Source organism: Macaca thibetana, chromosome 8 (genome assembly GCF_024542745.1).
Source record: "Macaca thibetana thibetana isolate TM-01 chromosome 8, ASM2454274v1, whole genome shotgun sequence".
In the NCBI taxonomy this organism is placed as follows: domain Eukaryota; kingdom Metazoa; phylum Chordata; class Mammalia; order Primates; family Cercopithecidae; genus Macaca; species Macaca thibetana.
The window spans coordinates 89837966-89860591 of record NC_065585.1 but is presented as its reverse complement, the minus strand read 5'-3'; the positions used below and the strand labels follow the sequence as shown (position 1 = coordinate 89860591).

General features: G+C 40.9%; 1 protein-coding gene across 1 annotated transcript in view; it reads left to right on the top strand.

The window, feature by feature from the left end:
* The window catches only part of RP1 (RP1 axonemal microtubule associated), a 273274-nt gene that overhangs the window by 242439 nt on the left and 8209 nt on the right, over positions 1–22626 (top strand). Inside the window, exons 26-27 of the mRNA XM_050802339.1 lie at positions 13966–14120; positions 18273–18351. Coding sequence (XP_050658296.1) covers positions 13966–14120; positions 18273–18351 — 234 coding nt within the window. The remainder of the gene's footprint in view (positions 1–13965; positions 14121–18272; positions 18352–22626) is intronic.

Below are 22626 nucleotides of genomic sequence, written 5' to 3'. Positions count from 1 at the left end.
GATTAGCTAGCCTCCCTTAGCCAACAATGCCTTGTCTGTAAAGTGGTGATAAATAGTGTTTATGCCACAGGATTGTTTTCAGTACATGAGATAATGTATTTATGATATTTAGGATGACGTACTTACAGTATATAGCAGTGTTCCTAGCATACAATAATTCCACAAGAAATACTAGTCATTACTATCATCATCATCATTACGTATCTCTCCTACCTTGACCTTCATCACATGGTACCAGCCTAGTACTTTGACTGTTTCATCCAAGTTTTTCTCTTTATATCACTGGCCCTACTTGGTCATTTTGCCTTGAACAGGTGGGTTTAAATGCTTGATTCTTTGCTCCCCTTTGAGCCTCTCTCTAACTTCTATTGTTAATTCTACACAACAGAATGACACATTTTCTTCTTCAGTCCTGTCTTCTTTCCTGCCTAGAGCCCCAGCACTCCATTAGGTGTTTACCATCCCATCATCTTTAATATCCACTCATTCAACCATTCCACACAGATAAGGGTAAACACATGCCTACAAACAGGTCTCAGGTGGCTGGTGTGAGCCAGGAGTAATGAGCACCAGAGGAAATCCAGATGATTCAGATAGGGGTCCTATTCTTTAGAAGTCATTCTGTCTTCATGGCCATAGTTATCATCGTCAGTCTAATGACTCCCCTTCTTCTGGCCTCTCATCAGTTTCTTCTTTTCAGTATCCCCTGGAAGTCTTTGCTCAGCATTTCAGTAATTCTTTGAACCCTCCCTGTCCCTGCCCGTTCACCTCCTGCTGATTCTTCTACAATTACTGGAGGGGCTGGGCTTCTCTCCACCAGCTTCTCATTGATTAGCCTTATATCCCAGCTGGTGCTCCACCCCACATACTCTCAATCTCTGTTAGAATGGCACAGAACACATGGGTACATGCCCCCAGATATTTGTTGATTAATTCAGACACAGCAAGAAATATTTGGGGTAAGTCCTGCTTAAAGAAAGGAGAAATGTAGAATAATACTAATGCTTTATATTTGTATATATTTTGACAGTTTGCAAAAACATTCTCTCATATAAAATTTCATTTGACACATCATAAAGCTCCTGATTCTAATAGTTCTTTCTAGCTGTCCTGCAGTCATGTGAAGGTGGCAGTGGTATCCAGGGATGCCCAGAAGATGCTGAAGTGGGAAAAATGAAGGGGTCCTAAAAAATTAAGAATTCTAGTTTCTACCATGCGTGTCTCAGGACCTATCTATTCTATTCACCTTGTTGCTAACATGTCAAATTCATTCTACTTTTGAAAAATGATGTTTAAAAAAATGTTGAAGTCCATGGTACTGATAAGAAACAGAAGAACTCTGATGGCGTGCTATACTACATATTTCTTAATTTGTTATGTTTTTAAAGGCTGCATTATTATTATTATTATTGAGATAGAGTCTCTCTCTGTCGCCCAGGCTGGAGTGCAGTGGTGCAGTCTCGACTCACTGCAACGTCCACCTCCCGAGTTCAAGCGATTCTCCTGCCCCAGCCTCCTGAGTAGCTGCAATTACAGGCATGAGCTACCTTGCCTGGCTAATTTTTGCATTTTTAGTAGAGATGGGGTTTCACCATGTTGGCCAGGCTGGTCTCGAACCCCTGACCTCAGGTGATCTGCCCAAGGCTGCATTATTTTAAAGTGAACTTTCAACCCTATTAGACAACTCATTTGTATTTCTTTCAGTTGCTTCTATTGGAGCACATTTGTTACAAGCAAAAAGGAAAAAAATATGTGGAAGGCAGTTGTATGAGTTTGTTGTTGTTGTTGTTGTTGTTGTTTAATTTGAGGTCCAAGAGAAACTGCATTGTATGTTAAATGAGCTATTGATTTTGGGTCCATTTAACTCGAGCAGCAATAAAGGCTCAGCATGTCTTCCCTGCATCTTTCTGTTCATCCTTCCTCCAAACTAGCTAATGAAACTTTATCCATTAGCATTTCCCATTTAAAGGGGTTAATTTCTTAGCTGAAGTGCACTAGCCATTTCTTAAGGTACTTTCTCCAGCAGAAGAATATAATGTAATAATGATACTTACAGCTAATCAGACCAAGTCTTCTAATTTTTCTCAGGCTCTGCAATATCAATCCAGTTGCCCTTTTCCAAGATTAATCATTAAAATCATTAAAATAAGAAAATGAAAAAAATAATAACACCCCAGTATTCAGGAATTAAACAGAGACCAAAACTCATGAGTGGGCAAGGAGCGGTCTGGGCATACTGAGTACCATCTTTTGGAAAGTCATCTTGGTGCCATCCAGAGGCTCATTTGTTATTCCCATGACATCAAGGAAAGCCCACAGTGGATTCAGACCAATGAACTGATACTTTCTTGGTTTGGCTTTGAGAAGAGAAGGAAGGAAATGTTGACCTTCAATGTTGTGGGATTGTCTGTCCCTCTGTCGTAGCATTCTCTAGCTGGCCACGGGAAAAACACAGGAAGTGATGAGGAGAAACTTTTAAATGATTAAGCTACTGATACTTTTCTTGGAGTTGCCAGGCTGGTAAAGTCCTAGGGATGCTCTCGAGGGTTGGGTACTTTTTAATTTCGTAGCACAGAAAGAGTGGTTTTCCAAGCAGTTGGCACTTACACTCTGAGCCGATTAATTCTGTGACCTTGCCTCTTATTTTCAAAGGATTGCTGGAATGTTTTCAAAAGGAGAGGGTTTTGAGACTACTAGTCTATAAGTCATCATGCTTTGGGGGCTGAGCTAGATTGCTGGTGGATTATAGTCATCTCCTCCCAGAGGCCAGCACTGCCAAGTGCAGCTTGTTTCATGTCTTTCTCTGATTTATTCAGCATCCGCGGTGTTGGTGGGGAGCAGCCCGGAGGAGATGCCTATTGCCCTTGGCTTCTTGTCCTTAAGAGTCTTTAGTTAACGGCCTGGCAGGGATGCTTAAGGCTGATAAGAATGCTGACTCAGCTTGAGGTGGCTTTGCCTCACGTTCTGACTCCAGGCTCTCTCCAGGAGAGATGGATGATAAAGGAAGGTGAGGTTCGAGGCCCCATCTATGGGTGAAGAAATGTTTGATGCCAGCCTTTGGCAAGTGGTCAGAAGGGCTTTACTTCAAATCAAGAAATAACCATCTAAGAATGTATTAAAGTACCATCATATTTGAAATATGCCTGTTTCAAAATATTTGCATTTATGAAACTTGAAGTCATGAGAAAATAAGCTGAAATGCCTGCTGACAACCTATAGCAAGTTTTAGATAACAACTGAGCTAAATTTAAAAAAAAAGGACAAGCTTTCTTTAATGCTTTAGCCTTTATCACAGTACTCGTCAATATGTGAGGGGAAAACATGGGCTTCAGAATGATTCAGACCTTTTCGTCCACAAGAGGACTGTAGTTCAGATACACAGCATCTGGCCTCAAATCCAGGTCTCCATCACTGACTATGTGAATTGGGGCAAGTGGCCAGGTTTTCTGAGTTTCTGTTACTTTCTTTGTGAAATGGGAAATATAACATCTATTACCAGAATGGTTTCCATTTAATTCACCATCTGAACCAGGACTTTTTTTGAGAGTGAAGAAGGGCTCTGAATCATTATTTCAGGACAGCAGTGTCAGTGGTGACCTTTTTAGGCAAACCCAGGCCATGAGCCTCCTGTGGGGTTTCCACCAGGAGCGCAGCAGAGCAGCGCAATGGGTGCCCATCATAGAGGAGGCACTCAGTACGCTAAAATCATTCATTCCCCTCCTTCCTTCGCAGCATTTAGCTGCTATCATGGGAACACTGGTATCACAAAGAGCGCTTTGGGATTAGTACACGCTGTTCTCAACCCCATTGACAGAGTGACCCTCTTAAAATGTCAATCAGATTATGTCATTCCTTTGCTTACAACCCTCCAAAGATTTTCTAACTTACTAAGAGTAACAGCCAAAGTCATCACAATGTCCTACAAGGACCTACTTGTGTCCCACCACCACCTGCTGTCCCTGACTCCAGCCTTTATTTCCGTCGTGACTCTGGCTTGCATCCCCGAAGTCCTCAGGCCCCTGCCCTTTCTGTCCCGTCTGCTATCACAGGCCTTGCCCAGGCCCCTACACGGCCAGCTCTTCATCTGTGCTCAGGTCTCTGATCTAAGGGACGTTTCCAGTGCCGCTTTCCTGGCAACCTTCTGTAAAACTGCAAGAAACTCTAGTCCCCTCCCAACTATGGCATCCCTTTTCTCTCTATGGCTCAGACGTACTTCTTTTGTGTGTGTGTGAGTCAGAGTCTTGCCCAGGCTGGAGTGCTGTGGTGCAATCTCAGCCCACTGCAACCTCCACCTTCTGGGTTCAAGCGATTCTCCTGCCTCAACCTCCTGAGGAGCTGGGACTACAGGTATTTTATTCTATTTATTTATTTACGTATTTTTAGTAGAGACGGAGTTTTGCTCTGTTGGCCAGGCTGGTATTAAACTCCTGACCTCAGGTGATCCACCCGCCTCGGCCTCCCAAAGTGCTGAGATTACAGGTGTGAGCTATGGTGCCTGGCCCAGAGGTATTTCTTTTTCAGCAATCAGGTATGTACTTTCAACCAAGAGGCACAGGATGATGCAGCCCCAAACCGCCACCGTATATGGTCTTGGATCCCAAACCTTCAGTGCAGACTGGAACTGAACTGTCTGCACATGTTTAACGCTGAATCTCATTTGCCATCTGTTCCTGAGATCTGATTTTTTTGGGCTGTATCAATGTGATCTCACCACAACGAGTGCTCCAAAAGCTTAATTCTTGATGACCTGAGAGAAAGCACTAAAATGGTTCATTAATTAAATCAAAGGGACGCTTCAGCCTAGGGGTTGTCTTCGGGAAGTTTGGTCGCTCTGCCTGCAGAGCTCCAGGGTCCTTGTGCCCACACTTGCTCCAGTCCTGTGGGGGCTGGTAGCCCTCCCTGCACAGCATCGCAGGGCTCAGGTGCAGAGGGAAGCAGGCCCAACAGCCAGGAGAGGGGGCAGGTGAGGAGTCCCTGGGGCAGTCATTAGTGTTACCTAGGCGCATTAGAGCCTCATGGCTAAGACTAAGGGACTAGGCAAGTCCCCGAAACGCAATTGCACTCTTTGTTCTGATTAGGAAAGGTTTCACAAAAAATACCCATGTTAACTAACAATATTGTGTGCCCTGTGATAAGGCTGAGGGCATCAATGAGAAGTTCATGGCCTTCTAGCCTTCTCCTTGAACTTCATGGTTATTTGGTTATGTCCACCGAGGTAGGTAGAACCTGAAACTTGTTCAGAACTTTTTCCCGAGATGAAAGACAGTGTGCTGAGAGAGCATGGCCCCGGGATGATTTACCAGCTGGACAGAGTTGGGAGGCCGGGTGGCCCAAAGAACGCTTCATACCACCTTCTGTACATTGAGGAGCTAAATAAATATTTAGCTCAATTTATTTATTTATTTAGCTTCAATTTATGTATTTAGCTCCTCAATTTATTTACTTTTAATGGCAAAAACCGCAGTTAGTTTTGCACCAACCTATAGAAGGGCCTGAGTGGAGAATCTTCTGGTTAGGGTCCTAATTAAGATGTAAGGTCTCATGGATTTCACTGGAGTGTAATGCTGTTTGCCCCTAATAAAGGTTGCGGAGTCCTCTGTGTGTACGTATGTGTGTGCGTGTGTAGACATGCTTGCCTCTGTGTTTGCATATGGGTGTGCGTGTGTAGACATGCTTGCCTCTGTGTTTGCATATGGGTGTGCGTGTGTAGACATGCTTGCCTCTGTGTTTGCATATGGGTGTGCGTGTGTAGACATGCTTGCCTCTGTGTTTGCATATGGGTGTGCGTGTGTAGACATGCTTGCCTCTGTGTTTGCATATGGGTGTGCGTGTGTAGACATGCTTGCCTCTGTGTTTGCATATGGGTGTGCGTGTGTAGACATGCTTGCCTCTGTGTTTGCATATGGGTGTGCGTGTGCAGACATGCTTGCCTCTGTGTTTGCGTGTGTGTGTGTGTAGACATGTTTGCATACATGTTTGCACAAGGGCACATTTTTCTAGGTTAAGTCCCATAGATCATTTCCCAATAAAATATGAACTATACACCTTGTTAGGAGAACAGACGTCTGCAACATTAGGGATACAGCTGGAAAAATGATATTCTTATGTGATCCTATTGTTGATTTGTTAAATGGAGAATATTTCCCGAGCCGATTGAGCAGATTGAGAAATCTTGGATAGTTTGGATGGAAGGAAAATGAATGACGCCACTGGGTCACATTGTGTAAAGGAGATGAGGAGACATTCTAAATGAGCTCTCTTAGGGGGAGCTTCTAGCCCAGAGTCTGACACGAAGGGCTCACCATGCCAGGTCCCCACCTCACCCCTCTTCAGTCCCTCCACACGCTGGTGGATGGCACTCCTTAGAGACAGTCAAGAGTCTGGGAAGCGAAATTCTATTGTCCGTGCCACTGACATGTATGGACCTGGGTCTAGGAGATGTGGCCAAAGGGCCAGAAGCTAGGTGGCCCCTGGGGTGAAGTGGGGAACAAGAACAAAGTTAGGAAGGAAGAGACAAGTTCCAATGACTATCAGGGAGGAGCACTTTGGGGCGGGGGTTGCAGAGTGCCTGGGAAGGTGGCCTGGGAAGGGCACAGCTCTGGGTGGGGAGCAGCCACTGCCTTCTTTAGATGATTCATACCTGATCAGTGGTTCTTTGGCAACTAGCAGAGCGCGGTGCACAGGACTCATCGACGGAGGGATGAGGGAGCGCTTCTTTATTCAGCAGATATTTATGTGTGCTAGGAGCTGGGGGTTCTAACCTGAAAAAACATGAGCCCTGCCCCTAGGAATATGGGAGTTAGGAGCAAAGAAACCAAGACGCCCCCTGCACGGATGAGTGGACTTCTGCAGCAGTGCCCTCAGAAGTGGCAGCTCGGGCTATAGACAGTCCTGTAGACAAAGCCATTGCCTGATAGAGCACTGATAACTTCAAGTGATCTTAACAACACAATTACCAAATATTCTTTCGTGGTTTGTTCAAAATCATCCTAAATTGAGGAGATTGCTTCCTTTTAGGGCATTTCTCTGGCAATAGCTGCTTAAATCTAGCAGGAAAATTGCCTGGCTCAACTAATTTATTATCACTTCCTATTACTGACAGATGGCCAGCTGTGGGGGAGGCAGCCGCCTGCTCCTTTGCATGCGTACTACTGGGACCAAAATTTTGTGGTCCTCAGTGCTTCCTTGCTCATGTTCAACTGCAACATCTTAGACTAGGTTAGAAGTGGCCCTGCCTCCTGAAACATCTACTGGTCCTAATGTTCTATGCATTTATAGACACACATAGAAGTCTGATAGGGGAAGACTCAATTTCATTCCACAGATAAACTTCTGGTCTCTAAATAGTTAAGCTACTCCATTCCAGCCAGCTTTGTGAAGGGCTGCCCTCATTGCCACATGTCTGCAGTTCTCACTTTACGTTGCATAATCAGAAATGGGCCACCAAGGGAAAGAAAAACTTCTTGGCCCGAAAAGAATATGAGATGACCATTAAAATGAAATCCAGATTAAAAACAGAACTATACTAAATATAGTATATATTATAAACAATTAATTAGCTTCAATTCCTTTATACATTCATTCATTTAAGAAACAGACACGTGTCACGTATGAGACCTTCTTTCTAGACATGGTCCAGGTATAGCAGATATTACTGCTATATCTGCATTGTTTTCACCATCATGTGGTGGATTTGAATCTTCATAATGATAACTTTGAGGGGGGCAAAATATAAGCTTTTTCCTTCTCCACAACTGATTAAAGTCTACAGCCCTTCCTAGGAAAGTATCGGGTGTGATGGAAATATTCTCTATCTTGATTGTGGTAGTAGTTCCAAGACTGTGCGCATTTGGTAATACTCATCAAACTATATCTTAAAAGTGAATTTTACTGCATGTTAAATTATACTTTAACATACTTGACTTGAAAAATAACCCATACCCTTGTTGCTACTGATGGTGGAAATCTTAATCATTTTGACTCCGAATAAACTCAGACACTTGTAGTATGGAGTTGAATTTAGTTTCTTTTGGTCTAAAACTGACCAATTCAGGATTCTTTCTTCTCATTCTGCCCCTCTTCCTACTCCACGTGAACTCCTTAGTTCCCAGATATGGTCCTCGTGTCTGAAGGTGCGAGGGCTACCTTCAGTTCTCTTTAGCCTTCCCCAAAGTCTCATTCTGTTTGTCTTTGGGAGTCACCTCCTCCCTCACTGGTAATGTCTGCTGAAGGAAGCACACATCACACCATGGCTCTAGTTTCTGTGCCACCCTGGCTAGAAAAATGTGTCCCTTTGGGACTATCACACTGATCTCAGCCATTCCATGCTTCTCTTAGCAGCAGGGGTGAGAGCTGATGAGGGCACTATGTTGCCTTTCCCACACTCCTCTTGGCTGCTTGGACAACAGGATGCTGCCTCAGGGCTGCCCCCGAGATCCAACCCTCAGCCTCTGCTGGTGCATTGCTCAGGCCAAATCAGAGACACCAGGGAAGGAGGGAAGGAGGCAGAGGGGAGGGAGGGAGATGGAAAAGAGACTTTTTTCTCCAAATTCTTGTAAAAAAAGAGAGAGATTTGTTCAAAAACTCTTACAATGAGTAGTCACATCTTTCACAAGTGATATCTCTCCTAAGATTCTTTCAGTCTGTTTCAGAAATCAGTGGACTTTTTGTTTTAGGCCTTATTCAGAACTGTCTTCCCCCAAGAAATAAGTGTCAGTCCCAGGAGGTCCCAGGGCCCTCAGGGCAAGAAAGAAAAATGTAGGGAAGAAAAGTCTCAGCTACGATCTCATAATAGTATCCTGATATGTTTACCAGAATGATGGTGATAATAACGATCTTTTGACAGATGAAATTCCAGTTCTGAATGGTAGAAAGCAGGGCTTTGTTTTGGTTGCGTTCATTTTAGATTGTGCAATCCTTCCACTGGCTCTCTGAGAGGAGGTCATCCAGGCCACAGGCATCAAGCACAGTAGCTGCTGACTCGTGAGCTGTACTCGGTCACCTCTGGGCTCTGGGAGCCCCTCTACTCTCTTGGTGGATTGCTGACAGATATCACAGGCCCTTGGCTTTATCCAACCTGCTGCTATTCATTAAGCTGTCATGGTTCTTCACACTTTCCTGCTACCACTGTCCCTGTTTCCCAGCTCAGGCTCTGGGGCAGTGTGTGTGGGATCCACTTTTTGGGGACAGCTAAGTTGCCCACACTCTTCAGGGCTAGTCCCCAGAGCAGTGCGGGGCTCTGAGTAGAGAACTGCAGAATGAATCAAACAGCTGCTGCTTCTCTTCCCTGCAGGTCCCCTCTCACTTCTATTACTTCTGTGTCTTTGGCCTCTAGTCCTGTAAAATATATACATAGCTTTTGTTTTGTTTTAATCTGCTCTTAATTTTAGAAAAATTTCCCACAACATGAAAATACATGTGATTTCTCTCTCTCCCTCCTCTCCTGTCCCTTCTCCCTCCTGTTGCAGTTTTGCACTCATTTCTCCCTGCCCCACCTATGTGTGGGCTCAGATATCTGGCGCAGGCATCCTTGGCAATCATCTCGGGCAGCACAAGTGCCTGAGTCAGGAGCTGAGGCAGCAGGTGGAGCTTAGGAGTCTCTGTCAATTTCCACCTGCTTCTGCACTTTCCTCTGAGCCCCAAGACTCATGGGCTCCTTGGCTTCTAAGGAATGCCTCCTCCTAGCCTGTTCTTCCTGGGGCCTGAGGACAAGGTCCTGGTGGAGTGCTTGTAGGAGTGGTAAGGAGAGAGAAACTGCAGCTGTCTGGTTGTTGGTGTGTCCCGATCATCCTCTGTCCCTGCCTGGTGTGGATTGGGCCGAACGATACAACTGCAGAAGACACAGATGCTATCTGGTTTAAGGCTCTTCTCCCATACACACTGCTGGATGGAGACTCCTGTACCATCACAGAAATATGAACTCACAGCCAAAATAATGTAATCTCTGTATAGTACAACTGTGTCAAAAGTAAATAAAGAGACTGGATCACGATGCAGTGGTATTATAGCAAAGGAACTAAAAATTTGAAGACTTATAATGAACGTATTTAAAGAGATAAAAAAAGTTTAGTGATGAAGAACAGTTATTTCCCAAGATGATTTTTTAAAAATATTTTTTAATTTTTTTGAGATGGAGTCTCACTCAGTCACCGAGGCTAGAGTGCAGTGGCACAATCTCGGCTCACTGCAACCTCTGCCTCCTGGGTTCAAGCTATTTTCCTACCTCAGCCTCCCGAGTAGCTGGGATTACAGGTGCCCGCCACCACACCCTGCAAATTTTTGCATTTTTAGTAGAGATGGGGTTTCATCATGTTGGCCAGGCTGGTCTTAAACGCCTGACCTCAAGTAATCTGCCCACCTTGGCCTCCCAAAGTGCTGGGATTACAGGTGTGAGCCACCACACCCGGCCTGGGATGATATTTTAGAGAAGCTTCCTAATGACTGATAAGCTCTCAGACCAGTGACACTAAGCCAAGTCAACCATTCTTGGGTGTGGCAAGGCTGCCCATCAAGCAGGCAGAAGTTAGGGAATGCCAACACCTGGAACTCTGAAGGAGGCTACCAGTGCACCTGTGCATTCTTATATAAATTAAAAAAACAAAACAAAACAAAAAACACAGAAGTACATTGTATTTTCTGTTTTTTGTTTTTTACTGGTTCGACAATCAACCAGGAGACCAAGCAGCTGAATTCATTCATTGCAGTAAAATTGGACTGGAAAAAAAAATTAAGTTGTTGTGCTTGGACAAATTTTTTGCACATCCCTCTCCCAGACTTCTAGTGAAAAATCATATCATCCCCCTTCTCCAGCCATGTGACATTTTAAATATATCCTTATGACTAAGCAATTATATGTCCCCATGAAAAGCAAGCATATTAAAAAAAAAAAATCTGTGCTTGCTGCAGTAAGCAGAGACTGAAGAATCCAGGGATAAAGGATACTATTTATGGAGCTGTTAATGCTTGGAGTTGAGGTTGATAAATCATCATTAACAAACACTTAGCAAAAATTTGGGCCTACGAAGATGTTTGAAAATAAACCTGCAGGTGAAGATTTTGAAAGATTTTTGTACCACTAATAAGATCATATGAATCTTATTTATGTAGTCGTACATTTATAAGCCCAAATAATGAATAAGTTAAAGAAATCAGACATTAAACATGCTGAGCTTTGATAATACATGTGTTTGCCTTCCTTGACAGATGGGGGAATTGTTAAAATGGTAATAAATAATAAAAAATATAAGGATGAGAGTGTTGAAGATAACGACATTGCAAACAAAAGTGAAAAAATAGTGAAAATACATAGTGTAGCTGTCAATTGAATTGGGTGACAATTGTGGCAAATAGGAAGAAAAGCATTTCATGCTATGCTTCTGGCTTTGTCATGTAAGGTTTTCATAAGCACTTGAAGTTAGTGGCTAATTGTCAGAAAGGAAAATTTAACATCAAGCATGGTAAAAAAGAACATTAAAAAAATTTGGCAGAAATGTCCAACATATATGGATAACCAACAACAAATCTACTTTTTCAAATACTTTTAGCTAAATGACAGTGATAGATGCAGTAATAGCCACTTCTAAAAAATGGTGCTTTAAGAAGATTATCTGTAGCCTGAATGACAGGTATCAGTAATACCTGTCTTTAAATAGATTCAGGTAAAATGATCTCCATTCTGGAAAACACTGACATCTTGAAATCTATCCTCGTATTTGTCAAGTATTCGAGCTAATTTTAAGTTCTCTTCTGACATATTTTAGACTTATCATTGAGCTCCCCCGGGAGTTCATCTCCTTGTATGTGTCCTTCTCTTGAGTTCAGATAATTTGTCAGCCTTGTACATTTTACAATAGAATGAATATTTGTTAGCTAGGGCATATGGCTGGGCTTTTAAATCAACAACACTGAGCGTTGACTTTTCATGCCCAAGGAGAAGGACTGAAGAAAGGAGCTGATACAATCTTTGCTTACTCAGACTTGTTTGCAACACCTGATATTTCAGGGTGTGTCTAAGTGACATGTTAACTAAGCATTATTGAAGTTCTCTCTTGGAGTTAAGTTAGATAAAGAAGAATTTCATATTGCCTTAAAGATCAAGAAAAAAAATTCTGAAGTTAGAAATTATTGTTATGAATTTAGCATTAAAAAAGAATTTACATGCTTTTGTTGTACTGCTATAGCAAATGCTTAGTGAATCATATTATGTAGTATAGTGAAAACAAAGTCAATGTTACAGATTCCAGCAAAAATGTCTGTTTCTCCAGGCGGGGTGGGCAGAATTGTGTTTTGTTTATCTCCCAACTTAAACTATGTAACTCTTTTTAACTTGGTTTGAGAATAAAACTTAGTGCTCCACTATGATAACAACCTTGTTCTAAATTTGTGGTACATTTTCTTTCTTTGAATTATTTAGACGGCAAGCACGCACGTGTGTGTGCGCGCGCGCGCATGCGCACACGTGCATGCATGCTTTTTGAGGTACATATGAGGTGCATATAACCTAATCAATTGGAGCAGCTTCTGGGGACACTGTGTTGAGAAGTATCTGAGGCCATGTGCAGGTTAGCAGGAAGCTGCATGATTTCATTAGGGATGTGTGATGGTTGAGGAAGGGCTGAGTGTTGCTTTTTGTACTGTCAATATGTGGTTTGTGTTCTAAACGCTTTTTTATGTATACTTTCAAACACCTTCAACTATTCATTTAATTGTCTTACTTTGTATCTGTTTTAATATTTTAACATCTCCCTTTAAAAAAAATCATAAGCAAGTTCACTCTTCATTTGAAATTTAAAAGATTTCTCAGTGAACAGAAGCCTGATTTCTCTATATAAAGACATCAAATCATGCTGGTCCTCACAAGCATCATACTTGTTTTCATGAAGAATTCTAGGAGAAGCTTTCACTTAATTCAGTCCAGGCAATTCCACAGGTTGTAAGACCAGCTCTTCTCTATAGGTTGTTTTAAAGATTTCTTTGGTTGTCCTAAATTCATGAGAAGTGTTCTAATTTTCTGTTTACACTCAGCTGGGTTTCACTCTGGGGTATTTTTGAATATGTAAGACTGCACAAAGAAACTGATTTATCTTCTCTGCTTATACCATTTCCCAATATACCACATTTGTCTTTATAAAGGTCAGGCATGATGGAAACAGCCCATGTTTCTCACTTACCTTGTTTCCTTACTTGTTGGATTTTCATGTCTGAGTTCTTCAGAAAATGTTAATGTGAATTTCTATAAATGAAACTGCTCAATTGCACAAAGCATGATTTATAAAGAGTTCTAAGATCTTGGAATAAAAAGTACCCATCGTATCCCAGATATTATTCTTACTAGTAATATCAGCAAGAACAATCTCTTTCCTAACTATTGACTTCTATCAATGTCTCAGAAATTGCCCTAATTCTAAGGTCAAATATAGTGGATTATAATTTGCTGGTACCTTACTGGACTTTTAAAAATACATATATTTACATTTGCATCTCTCTGGGATCTTTGTTATTTTTTCTCTGTCAACAGGGCTATTAAAAATCTCCATTATTAGAATAATCTCCAAGAAGTAGCAGCATGAGTGACCAGCTGTGATTAGAACAGCCAAACTTTAGGGGGAAAAAATGGCCGCTTTCATCTAATTAAGAGAGAGGAGAGTTTTTGTTTTTTTAAAAATACAACTTCTCATAATAACTGTGAAAGTGCAGTGGTTAATGAAAGTACATCATTGCTAACAATAATTATTTTGAAACAGTAGTTCTGGGAATAGCTGAGAGTCTGTATGAGTGAGGTAAACATTAAGTAGCTGAAAGTATGTTTGAAAGGGGGTACATAGAAGAAGAGCTGGGGCCAAGTACCATAGAGAAACTCACATACACTAGATGAGAAAACATTCTGATTTCTTTGTAGAATATCTAGCTACATTCAAAGAGATAAATAAAAATGAGAAAGATAATATCAGATTTCTTACATTTCAGTGGTGCTTTATGAGATTCGCATATATACTGGCACAATGCTAGGTGCAGAAACAGAGTCTAATGTATTTATCAACCTCATCGGTACCAGAGGAGATTCAGGAAAACGGAGACTTCATCAGTCCAAAAACAATGAAATCAAGTTTCAACGTGGACAGGTAACAGAAACAGGTTTTCATCTGTTTTTACTGACTATCCTTCCTTTAATTTATTTAACAAAAAGACACACAAACAGAAAATATCTGAGATGCTCAGTTGATTCCTGTGAGGAATTCAGGGAGGTGTGGTCATTTCTTAGTGTGCATGTTATTGTTCTGGAGTTGAGTAGAGGATGGGACTTAACCCAACAAACGAAATATTCTACTTCCAGATAGGGCAGACTCAGCTATAACAAAATGGGCATCCTGCTGAGAACAACTAGAAACATTTGATAAAACATCTTTTAAACTGGTTTTAAAGGTATGAGAGAGCTACCCAGGCAGTTAGGGCTTGAGGGCCCAAGATCCTGGAGAGAAAGAAAGTGCAGAGGAGAACTTGGTATCAGCATGGCTTTCCAACATTTGTAAGGGGAAGCTTGGAATCAATAAGCCAGTCAAAAAGTAGCAGTGGAGCAGTGGAGAGTCTGAGATGCTGTTCAGAGATTTAGGAGGCCTCCTGGGGCTGGGATTTCTCACTTGAACAGTGGCAACCTTAGTGTGAGTCCTCTCAAAGCAGAGCAGGGACACGTCCTGCAACTCGTCATTGAGAGCAGTGATCCCAGGAAGTAGCAGTGAAGGAAAGCAGAGAGTGAGAGAGGAAAAGAGGAAGAGTCAGTAGAAGTGTGCATTCTAGAAGTCACTGCTGTTGGCAGCAGGGACTGGATCACTCTAGGACCAGAGCCACCAGACTGGCCACCAGGAGCAGCAGTGACAGGAGCAGCCTTGGGGGACAGTAACTCATGTCTTATGGCCATGCACAGATAAACTCCATCTCTGCCATTGTGGTTACTCCATCCATGGCCTGTGGCCCATTGCACCACAGGCATTGAGGTGGCCAAGGCAAGACTTCTAAATAAAAAATTATAAAATATTATTGGAAAAAAAATTAAAACATAGCTACATGGGAAGCTGAGATAGGACAATTGCTTGAGCCTAGCCCAACTTAGCAAAACCTCATCTCTAAAAAAAGATAAGAGAGAGAGAAAGAGAAAGAAAGAAAGAAAGAGAAAGGAAGGAAGGAAGGAAAAGAAAGAAAAAGAAAGAAAGAAAAGAAGGAAAGAAAGAAAGAAAGAGGAAGAAAGGGAGAGAAAGAGAAAGAAAGGTGGAAAGAAAGAGAAAAGAAAAGAAAAGAGAGAAGAAAAGAAAAAGAAATATACTATGTTCAGGGACTCAGTATTATAAAGTTCTTACTGCTGTCTAATTGATCTGCAATTTTAATGTAATATCAATCAAAATCTCAGGAACTCTTTTAAAACAGAAATTGGCAATCTAATTATAAAATTTATGTGGAAATGCAGCCAAATACATCTAAAATAATGTTGAAAAAGAAAAACTAAGCGGAGGAATTACAGTACCAGGTATCAAGACTTATAAAATTATGGTAATTAAGACAGCATCAATTTGTACAAAGAAAGTCAAATATAGCAGAGAAACAGAAGAGAGTCCAGAAACAGATCCACACATCCTAATGTGCAGCATCAGTGAAAGCATTGAAAAATTTCAACAAATTTTTTAAATTGGATATTGTTACAGAAAAAAAAATCACAACTCCTATTTTACATCAAATCCCCAAATCAGTTTTATGTAACTTTATGTCTAAATGTGAAAGGTAAAGCAATTAAATATCTAGAAGATATGATGCAAGAAAATCCTCATAATCTAGGGGGTTGACTAGGACTTTAAAAGTGTTTAATTGTGGGCCGCGCACAGTGGTTCATGCCTGTAATCCCAGCACTTTGGGAGGCCGAGGTGGGTGGATCATTTGAGATCAGCAGTTCGAGACCAGCCTGGTCAACATGGTGAAAACCCACCTTTACTAAAAATACGAAAATTAGCCCGGCATGGTGGCGGGCACCTGTAGTCCCACTTACTCAGGAGGCTGAGGCAGGAGAATCAGGAGGCTGAACCTGGGAACTGGAGGTTGCATTGAGCCAAGAAAGCACCACTGCACTCCAGCCTGGGTGACAGAGCAAGACTCTGTCTCAAAAAAAAAAAAAAAAAAAAAAAAAAAAAAAAAAAAAAAAATTTGTGGTAAAATACACATAACATAAAATTTATTTTTAAACCATTTTTAAGTATAATGTTCTTAAAGTGTAAGTATAATGGTTTAAGTACATTCACATTATTGTGTAAGCATTACTACCATCCATCTCCAGAACTCTTTTCATTTTGCGAAACTGAAACTCAGTATTCATTAAACAACTCTCTATTCTTCCGTCCTCCAGCCCTTGGCAACCACCATTCTACTTTATGTCTCTATGAGTTGACTACTCTAGGTACCTCATATAAGTGGAATCATACAGTATTTTCTTTTTGTGACTAACTTCACTTAGCATAATATCCTCAAATTTCATGCATGTTGTAGCATGTGACAGGATTTATTTCCTTTGCAAGGCTGAGTAGTATTTTATTGTGTTGTTCATGCATGTTGTAGCATGTGACAGGGCATCTTTCCTTTGAAAGGCTGAATAATGTTTGAAAACATTTCCTGTTTTGTTTATCCATTCACTCCACCATGGACACGTGGGTTGCTTCTGCCTTTTAGCTATTGTGAATGATGTCGCTATGAACATGAGTAGACAGTTATAAACTAAAACTTTAAAGACAAATCATAAAGCATAAAGGGGAAAAAGATAAATTATACTATTTTAGTATTAAAGATTTCTGTTCCTCAAGATACCATTAAGAGAGTAAAAAGGGAAGGCACACGGTGGGAGAAGATCCTGTAGAAACATACCGACAAAAGACTTGTTTGCGGACTGTGTATTAAAAAACCACAGAGCAACAAGAAAAAGACTGAAAACCCCATTTAAAACATGGGCATGACACTTGAATATGTGCTCTGCAAATCAGGGTATCCAAATCACCAACAAACATAAAAAGCCTCCCCAGCCTTATTAATAATCAGGAAGAGTCCATGAAAACCACAGTGAAGTGTTACTGTGCATGATCAGATGGTTAAACTTAAAAAGAATAACAATAAATATTGATTCACCCGTGGAGCACTTTGAACTCTCATATGCTTCACATACGGAGTGCATATTAGTATAAACATTTTTAAAAAGCGAGACTTACTATACACACACACACACCCCCATAACCCAGCTGTTTCCCAACAGAAATATATGCAGATATCATGAAAAGACACGTATAGGAATGTTCCGAGCAGCACTATTCTAGGAATAATGTTTGTCTGTAAATAGTAGAGTGGATGAATAATTTGGAGTAATATTCAGTAATGAAAATGAACAAGATGCTGCTGAGCAAAATGGCACAGTTGAATCTCACGCTGAGTGACACAAGCCAGGTGGAGCAAGAACGCACTGTAGGATTCTGTTGATATATGGTCCCAAACAAGGCAAAACCAATTAAAAGTGCTAAACGTCAGGATAAGGGATATTGTTTGGGGAGACGGTGACTGAGAGAGGCATGTCGGGGTCTTGGGTGCTGCTAAGGCACTGTTACATGGATGTGTTTGCTGAGTGTGCATTTGTAATTTGTACACCTGTATCTATTTCATAGTTTATTTTAAAACATACGTATATTTCAATATGTAGTTTATTTAAAAGTAAAAGATACTAAGAAATAGAACAATGTGGAAAGCACCAATTCTGATGATAGCCTCCTGGGTCTGAGACTTGGCTCCTTACCCACTAGGTATTGACCTGGGACAAGTAGCTTAACTCTAGGTGCCTCGGTCTCTTCAACTGTGAAATGAGGAGGTGAGTAGTACTGACCTCATGGGCTGTTCTGAAGATTCAATGAGTTAATATGTCAAAAATACTGGGAGAGTTTGGCACTTACTCATATAGTATGGATTATGAGCTGTTATTATTGGTAATAGTAGATTTAAAATAAATCTCCTAATTACATTCTAAAAATCTTTTTTACTAGACTCTGTGATTTAGGAGAGCAAGAATTATATTCTACATGTTTTTGTGTCTCTCACAAAGCATAGTGTAGAACTTTGCACATAAAATAGCGGTAATTTTTATAGTAGTAGTAAGAATATTATATAGTATTGTAACAATATAGTATCAATAGTAATACTATTTTTTTTCTAGAGAAAGGAAATATCCTAATGGTCACTGAGTTTATTTCTTTATTGTGCAGGTTGATATTTTTTCCATTAAGGCCGTATCTCTCGGAAAATTGAAGAAAGTTCTGATTAGTCATGATGGGACAGGTCCAGGTAAGATTTAGTTTATGGTAAGAAGTTTATTTTGCAAATTTATGAAAAATTGTATAAAAAGTAGGTTGAAAGAACAGAAAAATGTACAGGTCATATAAAATTCAGATAAGAAAATAATCCTATTTTATATTATAGTTAATGTAAACATATGAAGTTATATTTATATAATTTACATTATATTATAATTATATTTGTATATTATAATTATAATATATTTATATAATATATATTTATGTCATAAACTTACATTCAATATATTTTTATAAATATTTAATGTAAATTTATGATATATATTTATATTAGGTATATTTACATTAAATATAATGTAAGGTTATAAATGGTCAGTAATTAAATTATATAGTGACCATTTATTGACTGAACATTAAATTATATACATTTACGTTAAATATATTTAATGTAAATTTATGAAGTTTTGTCAGGTTGAGTTTATTACATGACTTATACAAGCACACGATTATATTACGCAGGACATTTCCTAGAAAGACAAAAGCTTTAGTGTGTGCGTACGTGTGTGCGTGCGTGCGTGTGTGTGATCCCTAGAGCTCCTAGGCATTCTTCACAGTTGCATGTCTGTCGTGTCTGTCCCTGTGTTTCTCTGGGTCCCTTATCCCACACTTTTCAGCAAACCAGTCACTTGAGCACCATCCCTGATCCAACCTTTCCCTCCGTGTCTTCTCCCCAGGCACAGCTATCAACCAAGCCCTGTCAATTCCACTCCATTCGTATCTTTCCTACTGGCTCCCTTAGCACTATTAAATTCAAACTTCAGTTCTACTGCTAAAATGTAACTCTATATTATAACTTATATCATAGTACTGAAACCATTGATCACATTGATTTCCATATTCGTTTTTTCTTTCTGCTAGATTTTGAGTTTTTTAAAGGCTAGAATTATGTAATATTTATCTTTATTTTCCTAGTGTCTAGTATTGTGCCTGACAGTATAGTTTAATTAGTGACCATTCATGAATGAACATATTTAAATCAGTGAAATGATTTTCAGTAAAACTCTTTAATATGAATGGGAAGACCTTAAAGTGGCCATAGTGGCAGAAACCAAATGGAGCAGAAGCAGAAAAGGTGAGGTAGCCGTGAAAAGAAAGAAAATAGACACATAGTTCAATGAGTTCAGGATCGTATAGAGGAAATTATAGGAGAAGGCAGAAGTAAGAAATCGAATAGAGGAAGGAACGACATAATATGCTTCCTTCTATACATGGTGTCACTGCAGAGTGGTGTCACTGTAGAGTGGTGTTTCTGTAAGGTGGTGTCACTGTAGAGCAGTGCCACTGTAGAGTGATGTTACTGCAGAGTGATGCCACTGTAGAACATTGTCACTGTAGAGCAGTGTCACTGTAGACTGGTGTCACTGTAGAGCTGTGTCACTGTAGAGTGATGTTACTGCAGAGCAATGTCACTGTGGAACATTGTCACTGGAGAGCACTGTCACTGTAGAGTAGTGTTGCTGTAGAGCTGTGTCACTGTTAAAGCAGTGTCCGTAGGCTGGTATCACTGCAGAGTGCTCTCACTGTGGAGCGGTGTCACTGAGAGTGGCGTTTCTGTAAGGTGGTGTCACTGTGGAGCGGTGTCACTGTAGAGTGGCGTTTCTGTAAGGTGGTGTCCCTGTGGAGCGGTGTCACTGTAGAGTGGCGTTTCTGTAAGGTGGTGTCACTGTGGAGCGGTGTCACTGTAGAGTGGCGTTTCTGTAAGGTGGTGTCACTGTGGAGCAGTGTCACTGTATAGCAGTGCCAGTGTAGAGCAATGTTACTGTACAGTGATGTCACTGTGGAATGTTGTCACTGTAGAGCAGTGTCACTGTAGATTGATGTGACTGTAGAGCAGTGCTGCTATAGAACAGTGTTGCTGTAGAGTGATGTCACTGTAGAGTGACGTTACTGTAGAAGAGTGTCACCATAGAGTGGCTTCACTGCAGAATGGCATCAGTGCACAGCCATGGCACTGTAGAGCAGTGTCACTGTAGACTGTGTCACTGTAGAGTGGTGTCATTGTAGAGCAGTGTCACCATAGAGCAGGATCACTGCAGAGGGGTGTCATTATAGAGTTGTGTCACTGCAGAGTGGTGTCACTGTAGGGTAGTATCACTGTAGAGCGGTGTCACTGTGGAGTGTTGTCACTGTCGAGTGGTATCACTGTAGGTGGTGTCGCTGTAGTGCAGTGTCACTGTGGAGCAGTACTGTCACCGTCGAGGGGTGTCACTGTAGGGTGGTGTTGCTGTAGTGCAGTGTCACTGTGGAGCAGCATTGTCACCATAGAGGGGTGTCACTGTAGGGTGGTGTCACTACAGAGTGATATCACTATAGGTGGTGTCACTGTGGAGTGTTGTCTCTGTGGATCAATGTCACTATAGGTGGTGTCACTGTAGGGTGGTGTCCCTGTGGAGTGTGTCACTGTGGAGCATTGTCACTACAGAGTGGTATCACTGTAGGTGGTGTCAGTGCAGGGTGGTGTCACTGTAGGTGGTGTCACTGTAGGGTGGTGTCACTGTAGCAGTGTCACTGTGGAGCGTTGTCACTATGGAGTGGTATCACTATAGGTGGAGTCACTGTAGGACATTGCTGTAGAGAAAACTGCCACCACAACATCAGGGCAATCACTATTGCAGGCAGAGGAAGGAGAATTAGGCATTTATTTGAAGAGGTAGGCTGGACATTTGATGGGGATGATATTATAACCAAGGTTGTTTGATACAAAGAATAAAAATGACAGAAGGAAGAAGGAAAGGGACATTGTGATTTTAAACATGTTTGCATGGCTAATTTACTCATACAGAAATGGCTTTGATGGAGGGAGCAACAAACTTCCAAAATACTGATTTTTTTTTTGAAGGAAACATTCATTAACAAAAAACATGCAGGTATGGGAAGGACAATAGTGAGATTCTCAAGTTATTTTTTTTCTTTCCATTTTTAAGAAGAAGCCACATACAGTATTATTCTTTTAACCCAAATACTGTTATGTCTAGGGTTATCTAACCACAAACGGAATACATAGAAAGCTTCAGTAAAGACTCAAATTTGTAGCAAATTTGTAGAGCTGCAGAACATTTAGGAATTATCTGAGTATCTTAAATAAAATAGACCCCTGGGCCCACCCCAGAGATTCTGCCTGAGTGGGTACCAAGTAATCAGAAGTATATGTGCTTTTCTGTTTATCGCTTGCAACACAAGCACCTCCAGGGGTCCTGATTCCAGAGGTCCTCAGACTGCATCCCCAGGGTTCTTTGTTGAGGGACTGCAGGATGCCAGTCCCCGGCTGGATGCAAATGTCAGTGAGATGCATGGGGTGTCTGTGCTCACAGGCAGGGCCTATGGTGACAAACACATATGAAATACTTACATTAAGTTAGAATGGAGTATGATAAATATTTGAAAATAACATTCACAGTGCTATTGTCCATTTGGCAAAGGGACCTGGAAGAACATAAAAACCTTCACAGGAGAAGAAGAAAATGTGGTAGGTAGGCTGGGGGTGAGGGCCAGGTTTTGGCTGGATATTTGGACATTTAGATGGGCTTCTCTGACTGGTGGGATTAGGGTATTTGAAATTCAGTTAAGGAACTCAGTTAAGGCAAGTTAAAAGTAATTTTAAAGTTAACATGATTTTAAAGTTCTTTAATGAAACTCTCCTTCCTACATTCTGAATACTCTTTCCACTAAAATAAAAATATGCCATAATACAGTATCTAGGTTATATTCTTTCCCATCTTTTCTTTTCAAACTGTGTATTATTTGGAGTCTGATAACCCACTATCTAACATAAGCCTGAACATTACCCACACCGGTGGTTCTACCTGTGTTCACCTCTTCCACAAAGTATCCATCCTGATTTTTAAATTTTTTCATGATTTTAAAAACCTGTGCTTTAAAGAAAGGCTTTACTAATCATGTGGGGATACTTGAAAATACTGATAGTTTCTGTGCCCTCTAAAAGTTGTGATGTGCCATATGCCATCTTTTGAGACACGATTTTTTTGACTCAACGTTGTTTCCAAGATCTATCCACTTTCATGTGTAGTGCAATAGTTGATTTTCACCACTGTGTAATATTCTATTGCATAACACATAATTAATCTGTCCATCTCTTGTTAATACATAGTTGTGTTGTTTGCAGTTTGACTGTTACAAACAAGCTGAAATAAACATTCTTTTTTTTCATTTTTTTGAGATGGAATCTCACTCTGTTGCCCAGGCTGGAGTACAGTGGTGTGATCTCGGCTTACTGCAACCTCCATCT